The sequence below is a fragment of the Vicugna pacos genome, chromosome 2, assembly GCF_048564905.1.
Source record: "Vicugna pacos chromosome 2, VicPac4, whole genome shotgun sequence".
Taxonomy (NCBI): Eukaryota; Metazoa; Chordata; class Mammalia; order Artiodactyla; family Camelidae; genus Vicugna; species Vicugna pacos.
The window spans coordinates 8,230,070-8,246,193 of record NC_132988.1 but is presented as its reverse complement, the minus strand read 5'-3'; the positions used below and the strand labels follow the sequence as shown (position 1 = coordinate 8,246,193).

Genomic DNA, 16,124 nt, shown 5'->3' with positions numbered 1-16,124 from the left:
TATTCCATTGTATAAATGTACCACATCTTCTTTATCCAGTCCTCTGTTGATGGACATTTAGAATGCTTCCATGTCTTGGCTATTGTAAGTATGCACTTAGTATCTCTTAAAGGTTCATTTCTTCCCTCAAAAAACAAACAGATTGCGGTTATTGGTGCTGGCTTACACTTATATTTATCTTTAAAACTTCTGCTTTAAAAGTTGCAACTGACTGTTCACTTAAGAGTGGATTAAAAAACGTCTTCAACACACATCTTCTGAGGAACTCAGATTACTCTTTAATGCTTATCTTCTGGGCAAGATTACCTGGTTTATTTTAAGTCTTCTGAGGTTATATTATAGGAAGATCTTATGTTGTATTTGGTTATTATACTATAACTACATTTTCTAGTTTACACATTTGATAGACTCTTTAGTAAATGATATTCCTAGACAATTGTATAAACTTGCTGTTTTTGTTCAAAGTTTCAAAACTTCTCAAAATCTGACATGGAAAAAAGTCTTTGAGACCAATGATCATTCAAAGATTGGTACTGATATTGATATTAATATCTCAAGAATGCAGCTTTGCAAATTTGCCTGGAGAGGCACTTTATAAAAATGAATAAGATGACAAAATACAAGGTCACAGTAATTCAGGCATTCTTGCAGACACGCCTTTATTAGTATTCTTGGAAAACATGGAAAGGAAATGATCTAATGAGTCCAAATTATATTCTTAAATACAAAATATTTGCTGATATAACAAAAATGTTTACATAAAATCTATTTGTTTTAGAGAATTAAATTATTTTATTTGTAATTCTTGCAGCAGATTAAAAATAGCCAATTTGATGATCAAGACCTTGGGAGTAAATTTGCTTCTGTGAATAGAATGTGACTTAACAGGATGGAGTAAACACAGAGTGAACAGAAACCTAAATGAGTTATTGCTTTTTAAGTAGTTGAAATTCCTAAATTTATGCCTTAGATTTTCATCCTTGGTTTAAAGAAAAAGAAAAAGAAAGAAAGAATATATATATATATATATTCTTATATATATATATATATATACTCTTATATATATATATACTATTTTACTCTTTTGTCATTAGTGGTGTTTTTAAAAATATATGTTTATATCTACAATTAGAGTACACTTATACAGCCATGCTATTTTAATTTTCAGTCATAATCCCTTTCCAACTTTATAACATTATATCAAATGACAAATGTTTTAGAAAGCTTTCCTGGGGTGGGGAAGGGGGTAAGAAAAAACAACAGAGATCGTGACCATCACCATTTATATAAATAAATGAGTTACAGTTTCTGTTGAGCTTTAAATAGTATTTATTCAGCCTGACAACTAGAACAATAAAACATTTTCCAATAAAGTTCCAGGGATTCCATTTGTCTGGGAATTTTGTTTTGTTTTGTTTTTATTTTAAAGACAGAATGCAATCACAGTTGTTATGTAGTAAAACTTGTATGTGTCTTCTAGACAGTGTCCTGTATCTTGATTAGGAAGACATTCTATTATTTGACAGTTTGATTTGGAAGACATTGTATTCATCTACATCAGTAAACTCTGTGTGTGTGTGTGTGTGTGTGTGTGAGAGAGAGAGAGAGAGAGAGAGAGAGAGAATGTCTTACACAACTTTGGCTTCTCTAAGTAGTCTAGAATTGTGTAAACATCTGAGATTAGTGCATCAGCAATGAGCCTGAATCATCAGGCACTAGGACGGCTTTGCACCATCAAAGTACATTTCTGTTCTGTTCTTCCTTAGTACTATTCAGCAAGGTAGTGGATTAAGTACCAAGGAAATGGCAGTGACTCTCAGTGACCAGCGGGAAAATGTTCTGCTCCTCGTGCTCTCCTGAAAGAAGTAACGGTGCTGGGAACAAATCGGCTCAACGCATTTTCCCAGTAAAGGGAAAAAGGACTTTTTAAAAGGCCCGTCTATTTCATCCGGGATTCGCTCCTTTTGCCTTTTTAAGGTCTTCTTTTGGTTCACAGTGTAAAATGCAGGGAAAACTTCTGGGCCTGGCGTAACTGACATCCCAGCGTCACAGGGGAGAGCGAGGCGGGCAGGGGCGGCGCACTGGCGGTGGGCTGCGCGCCCCTTTCCCCGAGCCTGGCTTTCGCTCCGCCGCGCGCACAGCCGGCGCGGCCTCGGCCGCGAGGTGGCACCGACCGCCAACGACGGCGCGCGGGCACGACCTCGCCGCCCGGCACCGCGCCTCCCTCTCGGCCTGGCCGAGCGCCGAGCGCCGAGCGCCGAGCGCGCACCCCCGGGCCGGGCGCGCGGTCCGACAGCGCGCGCATCTCCCGGCTCGGCCTCCCGAATTCCCCGGCGGCCCGGGCGCGTCCGCCGAAAGGGGTGCGGGGGGCTGCGGCGCCGCCCGGGGCCGTCACGTGGCCGGGACGAGGTGGAGCCCGGCTTCAGGGGCGGCTCTTCCCATCCTCACCGATCTTTAGGATTTGAGCCGGAGAAACACCCGCGATCTTTTCTCCCCGCTCCGCTCCTCTCCAAGACCGCCCTTCCCGCTCTCAGAAACCGGCTAAAAGACGGATCCGGCAGAGAGGGTAAGTTTCAAGTGGACACCTTTTCGGGGACTTACTTTTGGGAAATCTTTCACTGATGGGGTGAAGGATGAGAGAGGAAGAAAAGGCACGCGAGTCCCGAAATGGGCTCTGGGGAGCTGTGGGCGCGCAGGCAGCCTTCGGTTCGGTCCCCGCGCTGGTGGTTGGCGAGATGCTCCAAACCACCGGCCATCTGGGACCGCCTGCGGTGCGGGGCCGACCCAGGTCACCCGGCTTCTGCACGGGATCCGAATTCTCCTCCTCGAGTTCTCGCGAAATACGGTCCTCCCTGCTTCGCAAAGATGTTTTGGGCATCTTTCCGAGGCTCCGCGGGGCGGTTACGCTGGGCTTTTGCGGAGGAACGCGCCGCTGGGACGGCCGAGGGAGGCGGGTTGGCGGGTCCACCTTCGCCCCGCGCGCGGCAGGTGTCCGCGGACACCCGTGGGCGCCCCGCACGCTGGCTGGGTGGAGCCCTGCTCGGGTTTGCTGGTCCCTCCAGTCTGCGCTGCGCCCTAGGAGACGCCCTGAGCCTTTTCCCCTCTTTCCGAGTTTTCATCATCTAACTCTTCGGGTCCTTTTACACCTGTGATAGTGGAGCCCGGCTGGGTAAGAGATTGCGGATGGATTGGAGATGGAGGTGGCCTGAGAGTGGTCCGTTGATCCCCAGGTAGACTGGACAGAGGCGACTGTTTTAAGGACTGCTGTTGGGCCAGAGTGAACCGAGTTTGGGCTCTGCTTGTTTGATTCTGATTGTTGTGGGTGTTTTCTGATTTGCCAGTCTCATCATTATGTCCCCCGAAAGATGGGTAGCGTGTGCGTGCGTGTGTGTGTGTGTGTGTGTGTGTGTGTGTGTATGTGTGTGTCTGAGTGTGGTGGAAAGGGAGTGCAAGGAACGAGGAAAATTTGGGGCGAGTCACTTAGTTACACAATATAAAAAAGGTGGGCGCGTCAGCGTTCCGACAGGAATTTTGATTTAACACATTCCGTTTGCTCTTTGGTAACTCCTGAAGCACAGGGAAAACCTAGGGGCGGGAAGAGGGAGGGAGTGTGCTTTGACACCTCCCCCACCCCCTCTTTTTTTTTTTTTTTTTTTTAAAGAGCTCTCAGATTAACAATTTCCACCAGGACCCTAGGGAAAGTGTAACAGGAGGAAGCCCAGGGCTTGCCTGGCTCTGCCTGAATGGGAACCCCAGCCCGGGAGCTGTCAGTCCCTGGATTCCAGGCTCCTTCCTTGGAAGCAAAAGAGAGCAGAAAGCTGGCGGCACAGTTCCCCACCCGTGACTAAAGACTGAGAGCTTTTCAGTGGGTAAATACTGCCTTATTCGTCTTTTCTTACTGTTTTAAGGCTGCTGTCTGTTGAGCAAGCCTTCCTGGAAGGGAAAAGAACAGAGAGTTATGTAACCTGTGTCGATAAACTAGCAGTAACTTTGGAAGGATGCTGTACCAAGGCGATCATTTGTTTTCCAAAAACAAGGGAGATGAGTGACCAGTTCTGAGCATATGAAGAAAGGTATCTGCAGCAGGTTATGACCGGAGAGCTGTGTTTTCAGGTAGTAAGAGGAAGGGTCGAGGCCAGCATTCTGATTGAAATGGAGAAGGAAATTTCCCTTTGGAAGGGGGCCAATTTGCCAACTGGTGATACATGTTTGCAGTGTGTCCGTTTTGTCTCTGAAGGCACACGACAGCTATATTGAAATATAACCACCTTTAATTTTTCTCAGTGTCTGTCATTGCATGCCTTATCTTAGAAATATACATTGGAATAGTAAATATCAAATCTTTTCCTTTTGCAAAGGTAATGCATGTAAATTCGTTCTCAATATTGTTATTTTCTCACATTCTGGAGATCGTACTAAGGTAGGCTGAGAATACATATTGTATCCAATGCAGACCTGTTTTACCCAATTAGAATGACATGCACTTAGCATAAACGTCTTCCAAATACATTTAAACAATAAAGTTTGTATTTTCCGTATAGCGAAGTTAACTTCTACTTAATGAAGAACCAGCTCTTCCTCACAGGAGATGTCTAGCAAATAGAATTTCAAAGGTATCCAAATAGAGTTTCAGTATATTTAAACTAAATTCATCTGCGAGAAAGATTTGTAGCCCATAGATTGTAATAATTTAATAAATGTTTGCGTTAGTTCCCATATGTGTTGAATTTTGTCAGTCAGTCAAGAGATATAAACTGTTTTTCTTCCTTTTCCCTGCTAACACCTCCAGTCTCTCTCACCTGAATTATTGCACCAGCCTCTAAAGGAGTCTCCCTACTTCTGCTCTCTCCTATCTTCAGTCTTTGAAAACAACTGTGAGGGGAATAATCTGAAAGCAAGTCAGAGAACTTCATGCCTTTGCCAGCGCCTCTCCAGCAAGTCCTCATCTGTCCCAGATGCAAGGTTAAAGGCTGTCCCATGGAGACAGGCGCCCACAGTCTCTTTCTCCTCTGTTTACCTTTCCAGTGACTTATAGTCTCTGCCTTATTTATTCTTCTCCTCGTCTGTCTGACACAACAAGCATCCTTTCTTCTTAGGGATCTCACATTTGTTCTTCCCACCTGGGGCACATCCCGAAGGTATCTGCCTGACTTCCTCCCTCAAGGCAAGGCTCACCGCCATCTCCCCAGGCACTCAGAGGCCTTCCCTGCCCCCCGGTAACAAGCTGCACCCCCCAGTCCCAGTCCCCCTTCCTTGCTTCATTTTCCTCCGTGGCACTTCCTATCCAACACCCTGTCTCTTCTATGGATCCATTTGTCCTTGTCTTTCTGTGCCCACAAGACTAGACACTCAACAGGAAGGTCACTGTTGTCTCCACTAAAACCACACATGACACAATGTCCTGCTCAATAAAAATTAAAGTGTGAATGGACTCTCTTTCAGAAACAACTTTTTTTTTTTTTACACAAAGTGGAACATTTTCCCCCTTTATACCTAACCAAATAAAATGACTATTATAATTAGCATCCATTTTGCATGTAAAAGGACTGTAATTGTGTGGACAAGAACATCACCTGCTGTGGCAGTAAACAAGGGTGCTGTGGCCATGGGGCCCTCAGCCACTGCAGGTGCCCTCCAGCTGTGCCTCCAGGGAACTCGGGAGGGAAAGAACGGGACACTGGCCCTAGAGAGCTAGGTGCATGGCAAAGGAATGGGTTCAGTGAGCCCAGACTCTTGCAAATTCCCATACATGGAAAAGCATTAAATTCATTGACTCTGGTTTTCTTTCATTAACGGTTATCTTTTGATGTTTCAACTACCTGGCTCTTGTTGCAAAAACTCCTCTGTCTCCTGGCTTCTCCCTCAATTCTTCAGAGCCATCTGAGAGGCTGCCTCCTGGGCTTGTGTCCAGCAAGTCCGCCAAATGACACAGAATTCTCAACTTTTAGGTTGCCTACTTTCTTCTTTTTCAGTTGACAGTGGAATTTGGCTTTTGATGTTAATATTAACTCACGCAAGAACCTACTATTCCATCGATGCCTCTGCTATGTCATCAACACATTTCTGTTCTAAATCTAATATTTGGAAGGTACTAGGAGATACACAGAGTACCTACCTTAAAGAGGTAATGTTCCATTTGAGAGGAGCCAATTAAGGAGTCAAGGGACTCAGTGGTGCTTTGAAAGACGGGTAGAGTGTGGATGGGTGATGGAGATGCAGACGCTCAGTGCCCATTGCCAGGGCACTTGATGACTATAAAGGGACCAGCCCGCTCCATACAGAGCATTCTCAGTGGGGCTGTTAGACCAGGAGCGACAGTCAAGTAGCAGTCTTCAGGTGTTGGACGGAGAAAGTGCTCAGTGGTCCCTCCTGGCTGTGTCTCACCTGGTGTTGACAGTGAGCCAAGGAGGGTCAGAAGATACACTTTCCTGTCACATCAGTTCTACTTTAAATAATGAAGAAAACCCCAGATAACTGAGAAGTTATGTTAAATATCTGGGTAGCCACCGAAGTAGGAAGCATGATATAAAAATTTTTCGAATTCTTAAGTGAGAAATCTCCGGAGAATTTTTAGATGAGCAATTGCTTCCTCCAGGTTTGTCCTCAGATGCTGAGAGACACCCAGAGTCTCTCTGCTTTGGGATTCCGGGGAAAAAGGTGTGATCCCCACAGAGGTTCAGAAGTTGCTACCAGCTGTCGTGCAGAGGAGGGAAGAACTTTTCTGCAACGTTCCCACATCACATCCGCAAGGACTACCACCTTCTCTAGTTCTGATTCTCTTATTCTCACTAAGTGGTAGCAACCCTCACTTTTCTTCTTTAGTTTTATAAGGCCAAGTTGCAGGTTGATAATTTAAAAACCATTCTCTGTTGTAGAAAGCAAAAACACTCAAGGAAAGGTTCAGTGGAGGCATTGCTTAAAAGTCAAACGCATATTTTGTTCATTAAATTTCTTACCTCCTTTTCAGCGGAAGTAAATCTGCATGATTTGCTTTATTGTTCTCACAGAAGAAAGAAAGAAAAAGCAATTCCCTTTCTTAACACGGCCGCAATGGCCTGTTAATTAACATAAGAAACTCTGTCTTGAATATTTACCTTGTAATCTAAGGGAAATCAGAGATGGCTTTTTTTGGGGGGGGGGGGAAGCTTTTAAGCCCTACAAGACCATTGTCTGTGATTTGTTTTGTCAGCAAGAAAAGACTATTCAAATCACAAAATGCTGTGAAAGATCTAAAGTACAACTAAAATTTAGATCTCTGCATTGTATCTGTATACAGTCTCCTGGAGACAGAAGATATTTATTTGACTAAAACCATAGATGTCCTTTGAAAGCTTCTGACACATTAATAAAATCAGAGCATCTTAAAGTCAGACAGGGTTTAAGAGTTAACCAGTGGAATCTCCCACACAATGTGAGAACTTGCATAGTAGTTACAAACTATTGTGTGTGGACAACTTGCTGGTTTTGCAGGCAGCTCATTATCTCTGATTAAACTTTCGTTCTTCATGATGATGGGAAATATTTTTAATACAACACACTTCTCTTGGTCCTGCTTCTAACTTGGATGGACATCATGTTCTGACCCACATGCTATGTATCACAGGCTACCCATTCAAACGTGGGAAGTTGTCTGGACCACTCCTAGGAAGTCATTTCAAGATTAAACACCTTCTGTTCCCTCAGCTCCTTCATGTAACAAGGTGTCTTGATGTTTTTAATCATCTCCTTTTGAATGCTCTTGTGCCAAATAGTCTGCCCTGGCGATCAGTTCAGTGTATGGTGGGGCTATTCCTACAATTTGATAAATTTTTTTATAGTCAGAGGAACAATTAGCTAATTTTGTTTATTTGTTTTTCTTTGTTTCTTTCATATCTTTTTCATAAGTTTTAATCTGTGCATTAAGTTTTTTGTTACACATTCATATTCCTACAAGGTTTTTTTTTTGATCATTTTGTAAAAGAATTTTTATTGAAGTGTAGTTGATTTTACAGTGTTAGTTTCAGATGTACAGCAAAGTGATACAGTTACACATGTACACATACATATTTTTTCTTTTCAAATTCTTTTCCATTATATGATATTACAAGTAATTGAACATAGTTCCCTGTTTTATACAGCAGGTCCCTGTTGTTTTTCTTTTTTATATGTAGCAATGTGTGTCTGTCAATCCCCAGCCACTAATTTATCCCTCCCTACCCTTTCCCCTTTACAGTGTTTAGGAATGTGCTGATAGTCGCTTATGTAAGATTTTGGCTGTGAGATTTACACATATCTTACAAATGTCCGGACCACTACATTTTGCTGAAACCCACTGTGTTTCATGCAAGTCCAATTAAAATTTCAAGTCCAATTAAAAGTGTTACTGGAATTTTCTTCAAAATGTTTGCACTGTTTCTGCTATTTTAAAAAGTTGTTTATATGGAATACATTTTGCTTATGTATTTCAGTGTCTTCACTTGAAGCCATACTGTGAGTCAGAATTCATTTTGAGTGCCTTCAGTCACATTACTAATGCAGTTGGTCGTTTTCTCTTCACAGATTGTTCAGTTCGAGGAAATGAAGAATTCAGAATAATTTTGAGAAACGGACTCCCACATGGAGAATGAGAATCAGTTGAATATTTGACCTGCTCTGAGGAAACATACTGTTTGTTTGTCTGAAGTCATCCGTAACCACCAACCCAATCAAAATGAATTCAACATTGTTCTCCCGGGCTGAAAATCATTCCATCTACTATAATTTTTCAGTGAAGAATTCCCAGTTTTTGGCGTTTGAAAATGACGACTGCCATCTGCCTCTGGCCATGATCTTCACACTGGCCCTTGCTTACGGGGCCGTGATCATTCTGGGGGTGTCTGGAAACCTGGCCTTGATCGTCATCATTTTGAAGCAAAAGGAGATGCGAAACGTCACCAACATCCTGATCGTGAACCTTTCCTTCTCAGACTTGCTAGTGGCCATCATGTGTCTCCCCTTCACGTTCGTCTACACGCTGATGGACCACTGGGTTTTCGGGGAGGCGATGTGCAAGCTGAACCCTTTTGTGCAGTGTGTCTCCGTCACCGTGTCCATCTTCTCGCTGGTTCTCATTGCCGTGGAGCGGCATCAGCTGATCATCAACCCTCGGGGCTGGAGACCCAGTAACAGGCATGCTTACGTGGGGATCGCTGTCATTTGGGTCCTCGCTCTGGCGTCCTCCCTGCCCTTCCTGATCTACCAAGTGCTGACAGATGAGCCTTTCCAGAACGTGACACTTGATGCGTTCAAGGACAAATACGTCTGCTTTGATAAGTTTCCGTCGGACTCGCATCGGTTGTCTTACACCACCCTTCTCTTGGTGCTGCAGTATTTTGGCCCACTCTGTTTTATATTTATTTGCTACTTCAAGGTAAGAAAACGTTTTCCCCCTACCATCTCCATCCTTACCATTGAATTACTCACTCAATGAGTGGTTCTATTTTTTTTAATATTTTATGTATTACCGTATTATTTAATTTTTTTAAATTTTGGTGTGGGGGAGGTAATTAGGTTTGTTTATTTTTGGAGGAAGTTCTGGGGATTGAACCCAGGACCTTGTGCATGCTAAGCATGCGCTCTACCACCTGAGCTATACCCTTCCCCTGGTGGTTCTATTTGAACTCACTCCTTTATTTTCTTCCTCTCTGTAGATATACATACGCTTGAAAAGAAGGAACCACATGATGGATAAGATGAGAGACAATAAGTACAGGTCCAGTGAAACCAAAAGAATCAACATCATGTTGCTGTCCATCGTGGTGGCGTTTGCAGTCTGCTGGTTACCACTCACCATCTTCAACACTGTGTTTGATTGGAATCACCAGATCATTGCCACCTGCAACCATAATCTCTTATTCCTGCTCTGCCACCTCACAGCCATGATCTCCACCTGTGTCAACCCCATATTTTATGGCTTCCTGAACAAAAACTTCCAGAGAGACTTGCAGTTCTTCTTCAACTTTTGTGATTTCCGGTCTCGGGATGATGACTATGAGACAATAGCCATGTCCACCATGCACACGGATGTGTCTAAGACTTCTCTGAAGCAAGCAAGCCCCGTCGCACTTAAAAAGATCAGCAGTGATGAGAATGAAAAAATCTGAGACCGCGGTAGCAGGTGGTCCCAGATGACATCTGCTTGAAAACAAGCACAACCTGCAATGTACTTTCAGGACTTGTTCCCCCAGGGAATGGGACTGACATCATGGAAGGAAGATAAAGATTTTCTCGTCTTGCTTTTTACTGCTTTTGTAGTAGCTGTCATGATTATATTTGGAACAAAACATATGGGCTTTGGAATCTTCTGGCAATAGTATTGGCCAGACAGCCTTGAAGTGCTCTTTTTGTAAACTTATGGATATAATATAAAGGCTTTTATACTGTATTTATTAGGATGAAATTTCTTTAAAGGACTGCTATTAACTGACTTTAGAAGCACTGCACCTTATGCTCTCGTTCGATGGGGCTATCCTGGTTGGATGAGATTGTCGGTGGATTGGGCAGTCCTGGTGGTGATATGCATCCTTTTAGTGTGTTACAGAGGTGATAGCATGCAAAAGCAGCGTCAGGATGTGAGCTGAGAGTCTGTCTTGTATACATAGCCTGAAGTCATTCAAAAGGGATTTGCATTTTTTTTAAAGACAGCATTTAATTTGTTCCTAATTGATTATCGCTTAAGATTTTAAAAAGTGCATTTAAAAATACTTTTCGGCTATGAAAATATCATGGGGAATTGGGCTACCCACAAGAATTAAGTGGGAAAGGAATTTCCTAACTTCAGAACTATTTTGGTACCTGACAACCAAAGGATTTCAGAGTAGTTTAACAAGGAAATTAATGTTTCTGCAAGTAGTTGGAATTGTATTTATTTGAATTGATGGTCAAGAGGCCTTCCATTTTTCACAGACTATTTGGTGTTTGTCAACCTTTCTAGCATAAACATACATGTAATTCAAAGGCATTTATTTCCAGCTTACTATATGTATATATAAAACCACAGAGTGTATTTTCCATACATGAGTGCCTATATAGTAAGTCATTTTTGACTTTCATGTCCATTCTTTCAGAGGACACCAAGGTACAATGTTGAATGAATGTCCACTTTAGCCGGCAGGGGTAAATACCTGAAAACTGAGGACACTTCACGTAGCCCGTGTTAACTTGTACAAACTGTGTGTTTCGTGGAGTCTAACCAATCATGCATTATACAGAGGACTGAGGGGTTGCGTCATGTTAATGTGCTGAATTTCATGTACCCTGTAATCATGATGGAGTCTCGGAATCACTGGGAGGGAAGATACTTTAAAGAACAAGATATAGCTTTGATGTATCATACAGACAAAGTATTAAATGTGTTTGATTTTAGAAGAGCAGACATTTTCTTTAATAAAAGTGTTTCTGCTTTTTCTGAGTAGTGTCCTTTTTTCCCTGTTTCAGTCCTTTGTCTTCCCTCCCGTGATGGTCCACAGCATCCTCCAGCTGCCTGCTGAGGAGTGGTTTTCTACCCTGTGGTATTAACTCTTGGTGGTCCAGTCTCCCTCCCATGCTTCCTGAAGCTTCGAGAAGGCAGGGACTGTTGTACGTGACTGTGTCCCAGTGCATTTAGCACAGTGCCGAGTACTTAGCAGTTTTTTCTTTTTAATTTCTAAAATAATCGGTTGAATCAATAATGATCAAAATCCTTCCTTCTCATTGACAATCATTGACAATTCCTGAAAGCTTCTTGGACGCCTCCTCCTCAGTTTGTCTTAACCAAGGAGGTATTTTCCCTTTTATTATGTTATTTTCTCTCCTAAACTAAGCAAAATGACATTTAGATTTTAGAAACTTGCATGGTTAGTCTTGTAAGTCTTATATGTTGAATGTTAATATGAATTCAAATTGTAGCGTTAAGAATGACTTTGAGTTAACTGAACAAAGAAAAACAGTTCTAAAACCAGCTTCTAATGTGTATGGGAAAATGTAATCATCTTTCCTTAACTAAAAGCAGTAGTTTTAAAACTCCCTGGTATTTTCTGCTTTGGAGGACTAATGGGGAATTTTGTCTTTCTCTACTTAGGTGCTATGGAAACAAACCACTGCTGGAGAACAGCTTTAATACGCAGGTGCTTTTTTGTCAGCACATTTGCTGAGATGTCACTTCTAGGAACCTCATTCAGCTGTGCGGGCTGATTCCTTAGCTCTTCATAAATAATGAGCTGAGTATCAAATTCTTCTCTTTTATCCCCAAACAGTGAGTGAACTAGTCGTAAAGTCTCAGGTCGACAACAGATCCATTGGGATTCAAGAAGAGATAAATGTGCATGCTAAATACGAACAAACCATTGGGTTTTCTTAAACTCAAGAACAAAAACCAATTGCTGGTTTAGTACACGAGCATGATTATAATGCAGCTTACATAAATTTAGAATAAAATGATAATAGCCAGAATTCATAAACACTTAGCACGTGCGAGTACTATGTCAAGTGCTTAAGTACCTGTGAGGATGTGTGGCTGATATGACCACTTTGCAGGAGAGGCAGTTGAAGCTCAAGGTGAAAAATTTGAGCCCCACCCGGAGTAACAGTGGGCAGGCACCAAACCGATCTCTGCCCAGTGCTGTGAAACTGATCAGTGTGCTGAACCTGCGATAGCTTTAGGAAATTATCTTTCTCTCGTTACAAGTTACATTAGGGAGTAACAATACCATTCACGTTCTAATTTTAGCTGCCGAAAGGAGTCTAGTGGAAAAGTTGAGACACAAGGGGGGTGATAATTATTCATACCCATAATTCCCTTCTCAGTTATGGGATTCCACTTAAAATAGAATTTGCTTATTCATATCACCTTTATTTCTTTACCATTAACTGCATATTCTCATCCCTTCCTCTAGTCCACAGATTTCCAAGGATACAGACATGCACATTAGACTACAACTTCAAAATCTGACTGCAGAATAATGTGTATTTTGACAATGCAAGTATTTCTCCACAAACAGTACAAGTGGTAGAAAGAGGCAAATTTAAGCTGGGGTTCCAGGGATAACACTGGCCTCATTCAGTGAGTTTGTGGGCAGTACCAAGTCTTTCCTCACAGCCAGGATTTCTCTTCTCAGCAATCAAGTCTTCTTCTGGAATGTAGTTTCTCAGTGAGACATGAAATCTTTCACAGTCTTCATATGTTTTTCATCGACTTACTCCCATGGTCTATCAAACAACATGTTTGACTTAAGAGTCAGAGCCCATGAGAATGAGAGCATAGAGCTTTCTAGGGCAAATTAACAGGATTTCCCAAATTTCTTTCATTTAATGATTCCTTTATTAATATATCTGTGTATGTGTGTGTGTATGTATGCAACACATTGGATAGATAAGAATATATGCATTTTTTTAGAAAACTATAATTCTACAATTACATAATATATAATTATAATTATATATTATATAGTTATGTTATATAGCAATATTTTCATTGCTCATTTATTTCTTGATTTCTAATAACAATTATCACCTAGATAGCTTCTGAGATCAAACACAAATTCCTAATCATGGTGATTCAGGCACAGTTGCAGAATTGAGACATGATCTGTCCCATCCAAGGGCTCTCAGTACAAATCTGCTTTCCTTTTCTCCAGGTCTCTATCTCCTCTGCCCTGGTTTATACAATTCCTAGTCTTTCTAGTCTTCCAGCCAATGCTTGAGTCATCTTCTAGGATCATTTTCCCAATACGTATGATACAGGAAAAAATAAAGGGGTGAGAGGATGGCTATGTCCCAGATCTCAGTGGAGTTCCTGGGACATGCCCTGCCAAGTGAGGGCCCTTGGCTTTGTGTAGGAAGGAATTAAAGAGTGAGCCATAGTTGAGTAAAAGTAGATTTCTTTCAGAGAGATGTACACTCCATAGACAGAGTGCAGGCCATCTCAGAAGGCAAGAGAAAGACCAAGAGGTGTGGGGTTGGGTGTTTAGTTTAAAGTAAAAGTAGATACACACTCTATAGACGGAGTGTGGGCTGTCTCAGAAGGCAAGAGAGAAAGCAACCATGAGGTGTGGTGTTGTTAGTTTTTATGCACTTGGTAACTTCATATGCTAATGAGTAGGAGGATTATCCCAACTACTTTGGAGAAGGGATGGGAATTCCCAGGAATTGGGCCACCACCCACTTTTTGACCTTTTATAGTTAGTCTTGGAACTGTCATGGCACCTGTGAGAGTATCATTTAACACACTAAGGCACTACAATGAGTGTAAAATGAAGCTCAAGGTCTACCTGAAGTCAAATCTCCTGCCATCTTGGGTCTCAAGGTCTACTGGGAGTTGACTTATTCACCATCTTGATACTAATTGCTGTGCCCTTCCTTTAATGGCTGTGCCCTGCCACCTTCCTTCATGTCTCAGGTAGGTAAGATTGGAACTTGACTAATTTCTGCCAACCTTCCTCCTTGGAGCCTGAAGCATCACCCTACCTGGCCTCACACTTTAGCCCACAGGCTGGAGGACCACATCTGAATGCTCTTAGAACAAGGACTGCTGCCTACCTGACTTCTAAATCTGGAATCCTGCCTGGGAGAGAAGACAAAGGACTATCCATTAAAATTGCTGACCGAGGATGAACAGTATTTCATTAAGCCAGAAAACATACCAAAGCAAAGTTTATTGACGGAATTACCCAACTGCCCCTTCATTTCTCAGCATTCCATTATGAGCTGTGCTTTTTGACATATTTTAAAAACAACAACTCTATTTTATTACAGGACTACCTTCGTCAAAAGTAGCCTTGCCTAAGGTTCTGTTTGCTTTGGCGTCAGGAATGAAAATTGTGAGGGTCATTTGGATTTCTGGTGAATCTTTTCCTTTATAGTTTTATTGAGATATAATTGACATACCATAAAATCCACTTTTTAAGAGTGTTTTCCAGTGGCTTTCTGTATATTCACAGAGTTATGCAATCAACGTCACTCTATGATTCTAGAGATTTTCATCACTTCAAAAGGAAACCCCAAATTCTGACAAGTAAGGAGCTTGAAAGTTGTCACCTTGTTCTAACAAGTAAACAACTGAAAAAAGTGAAAACCAATGACTCTCCTTAGATCCATCAGAGAAGTGAGGTCACTGAGCAAATTGCTGGCCCCAAACTGGAGACACAAGAAGATACAGAGAATCACAACCTGCTGGAGTAGAAACTTCCAGTGGAACCAGGGCTGGGGCAGATGAACTTGAACTATAATTGTGAATCTGTGGAGGCTTAGAATGGACAAGTGTGAGGGTTAAAAGCTCCAAGGGCACCCAGTCATGGTGGGGGGCACACTTTGTGTCATTTACCTCCAGGAGCTCAACCATATTTTCACTGGAGAAAAACTCTCTTGTGCTTCTGGCTGGAGGAAGGGGAAAGAAACCATTTAAAGCTATGCCAGAGCATCCTGTGCTTTATAACAAGATCTGCCCTTGAGGGGAATTATTTTATCATAGCTTAACCTGCTGAATTTTTATCAGCCTAACTGAGCTGGGGGGAGGGAAACACCCAACTCCAGCCACCCCTAGTTTCTACAGAAAAGGAAAATATCAGCTCCAACCAAATGTAACCACCCTTTCCCACCTAAGGTGGGGAGAACAAATTGAGAAGCCCTTGCTAAGTTCAGAGTTCAGAGGCTCAAAGACTGAGACCTGATCTTCTACTGGGGTAGAAAGCATCCGCTCCCCCATACTTTGTCAAATCACTAAAGACCTATTTGCCACAGTCCCTTTTACCCATCATGTCTTGCTATCAAGAAGAAATTACAAGGCACACTCAAAATAAAAAAACACAGTTTGAAGAGACAGAGCAAGCAACAGAACCAGACTCAGACATGGCAGGAACGTTGTAATTCTCACACTGGCAATTCAAAGTAACTATGCTGAATATTCTAAGGACTTTAAAGAAAATGCAGGTGTCATGCAAGAATGGATGGATAATGTAAGCAGAGAGATGGAAATTATAAGAAATAATATAAAAAAAAAAGCCAGAGAGCAAAAACACTATAACAGAAAGGAAGAATGACTTTAAAAGGCTCATTGCTAGACTGGGCACAGCTGAGGAGAGCATTTCTGAGACAAGAATATATGAATAGAAATGTCCAGAATTAAAAAGCAA

General features: G+C 42.2%; 1 protein-coding gene across 1 annotated transcript; it reads left to right on the top strand.

Moving 5' to 3' along the window:
• Positions 1-2,428: 2,428 nt before the first annotated feature.
• NPY1R (neuropeptide Y receptor Y1) lies at positions 2,429-11,363 on the top strand. The gene is made up of 3 exons (XM_006215116.4): positions 2,429-2,566; positions 8,539-9,388; positions 9,669-11,363. Exons 2-3 carry the CDS (start codon positions 8,690-8,692, stop codon positions 10,119-10,121), a joined length of 1,152 nt encoding a protein of 383 aa, XP_006215178.1. The 5' UTR covers positions 2,429-2,566; positions 8,539-8,689; the 3' UTR covers positions 10,122-11,363.
• Positions 11,364-16,124: the final 4,761 nt, after the last annotated feature.

What these genes read in the sequence shown, in the direction of transcription:
- NPY1R (XM_006215116.4), top strand. Translation starts at nt 8,690, where the DNA reads ATGAATTCAACATTGTTCTCCCGGGCTGAAAATCATTCCATCTACTAT. An exon ending in TATTTATTTGCTACTTCAAG is followed by an intron (nt 9,389 to 9,668) that starts GTAAGAAAACGT and finishes TCCTCTCTGTAG; the next exon opens with ATATACATACGCTTGAAAAG.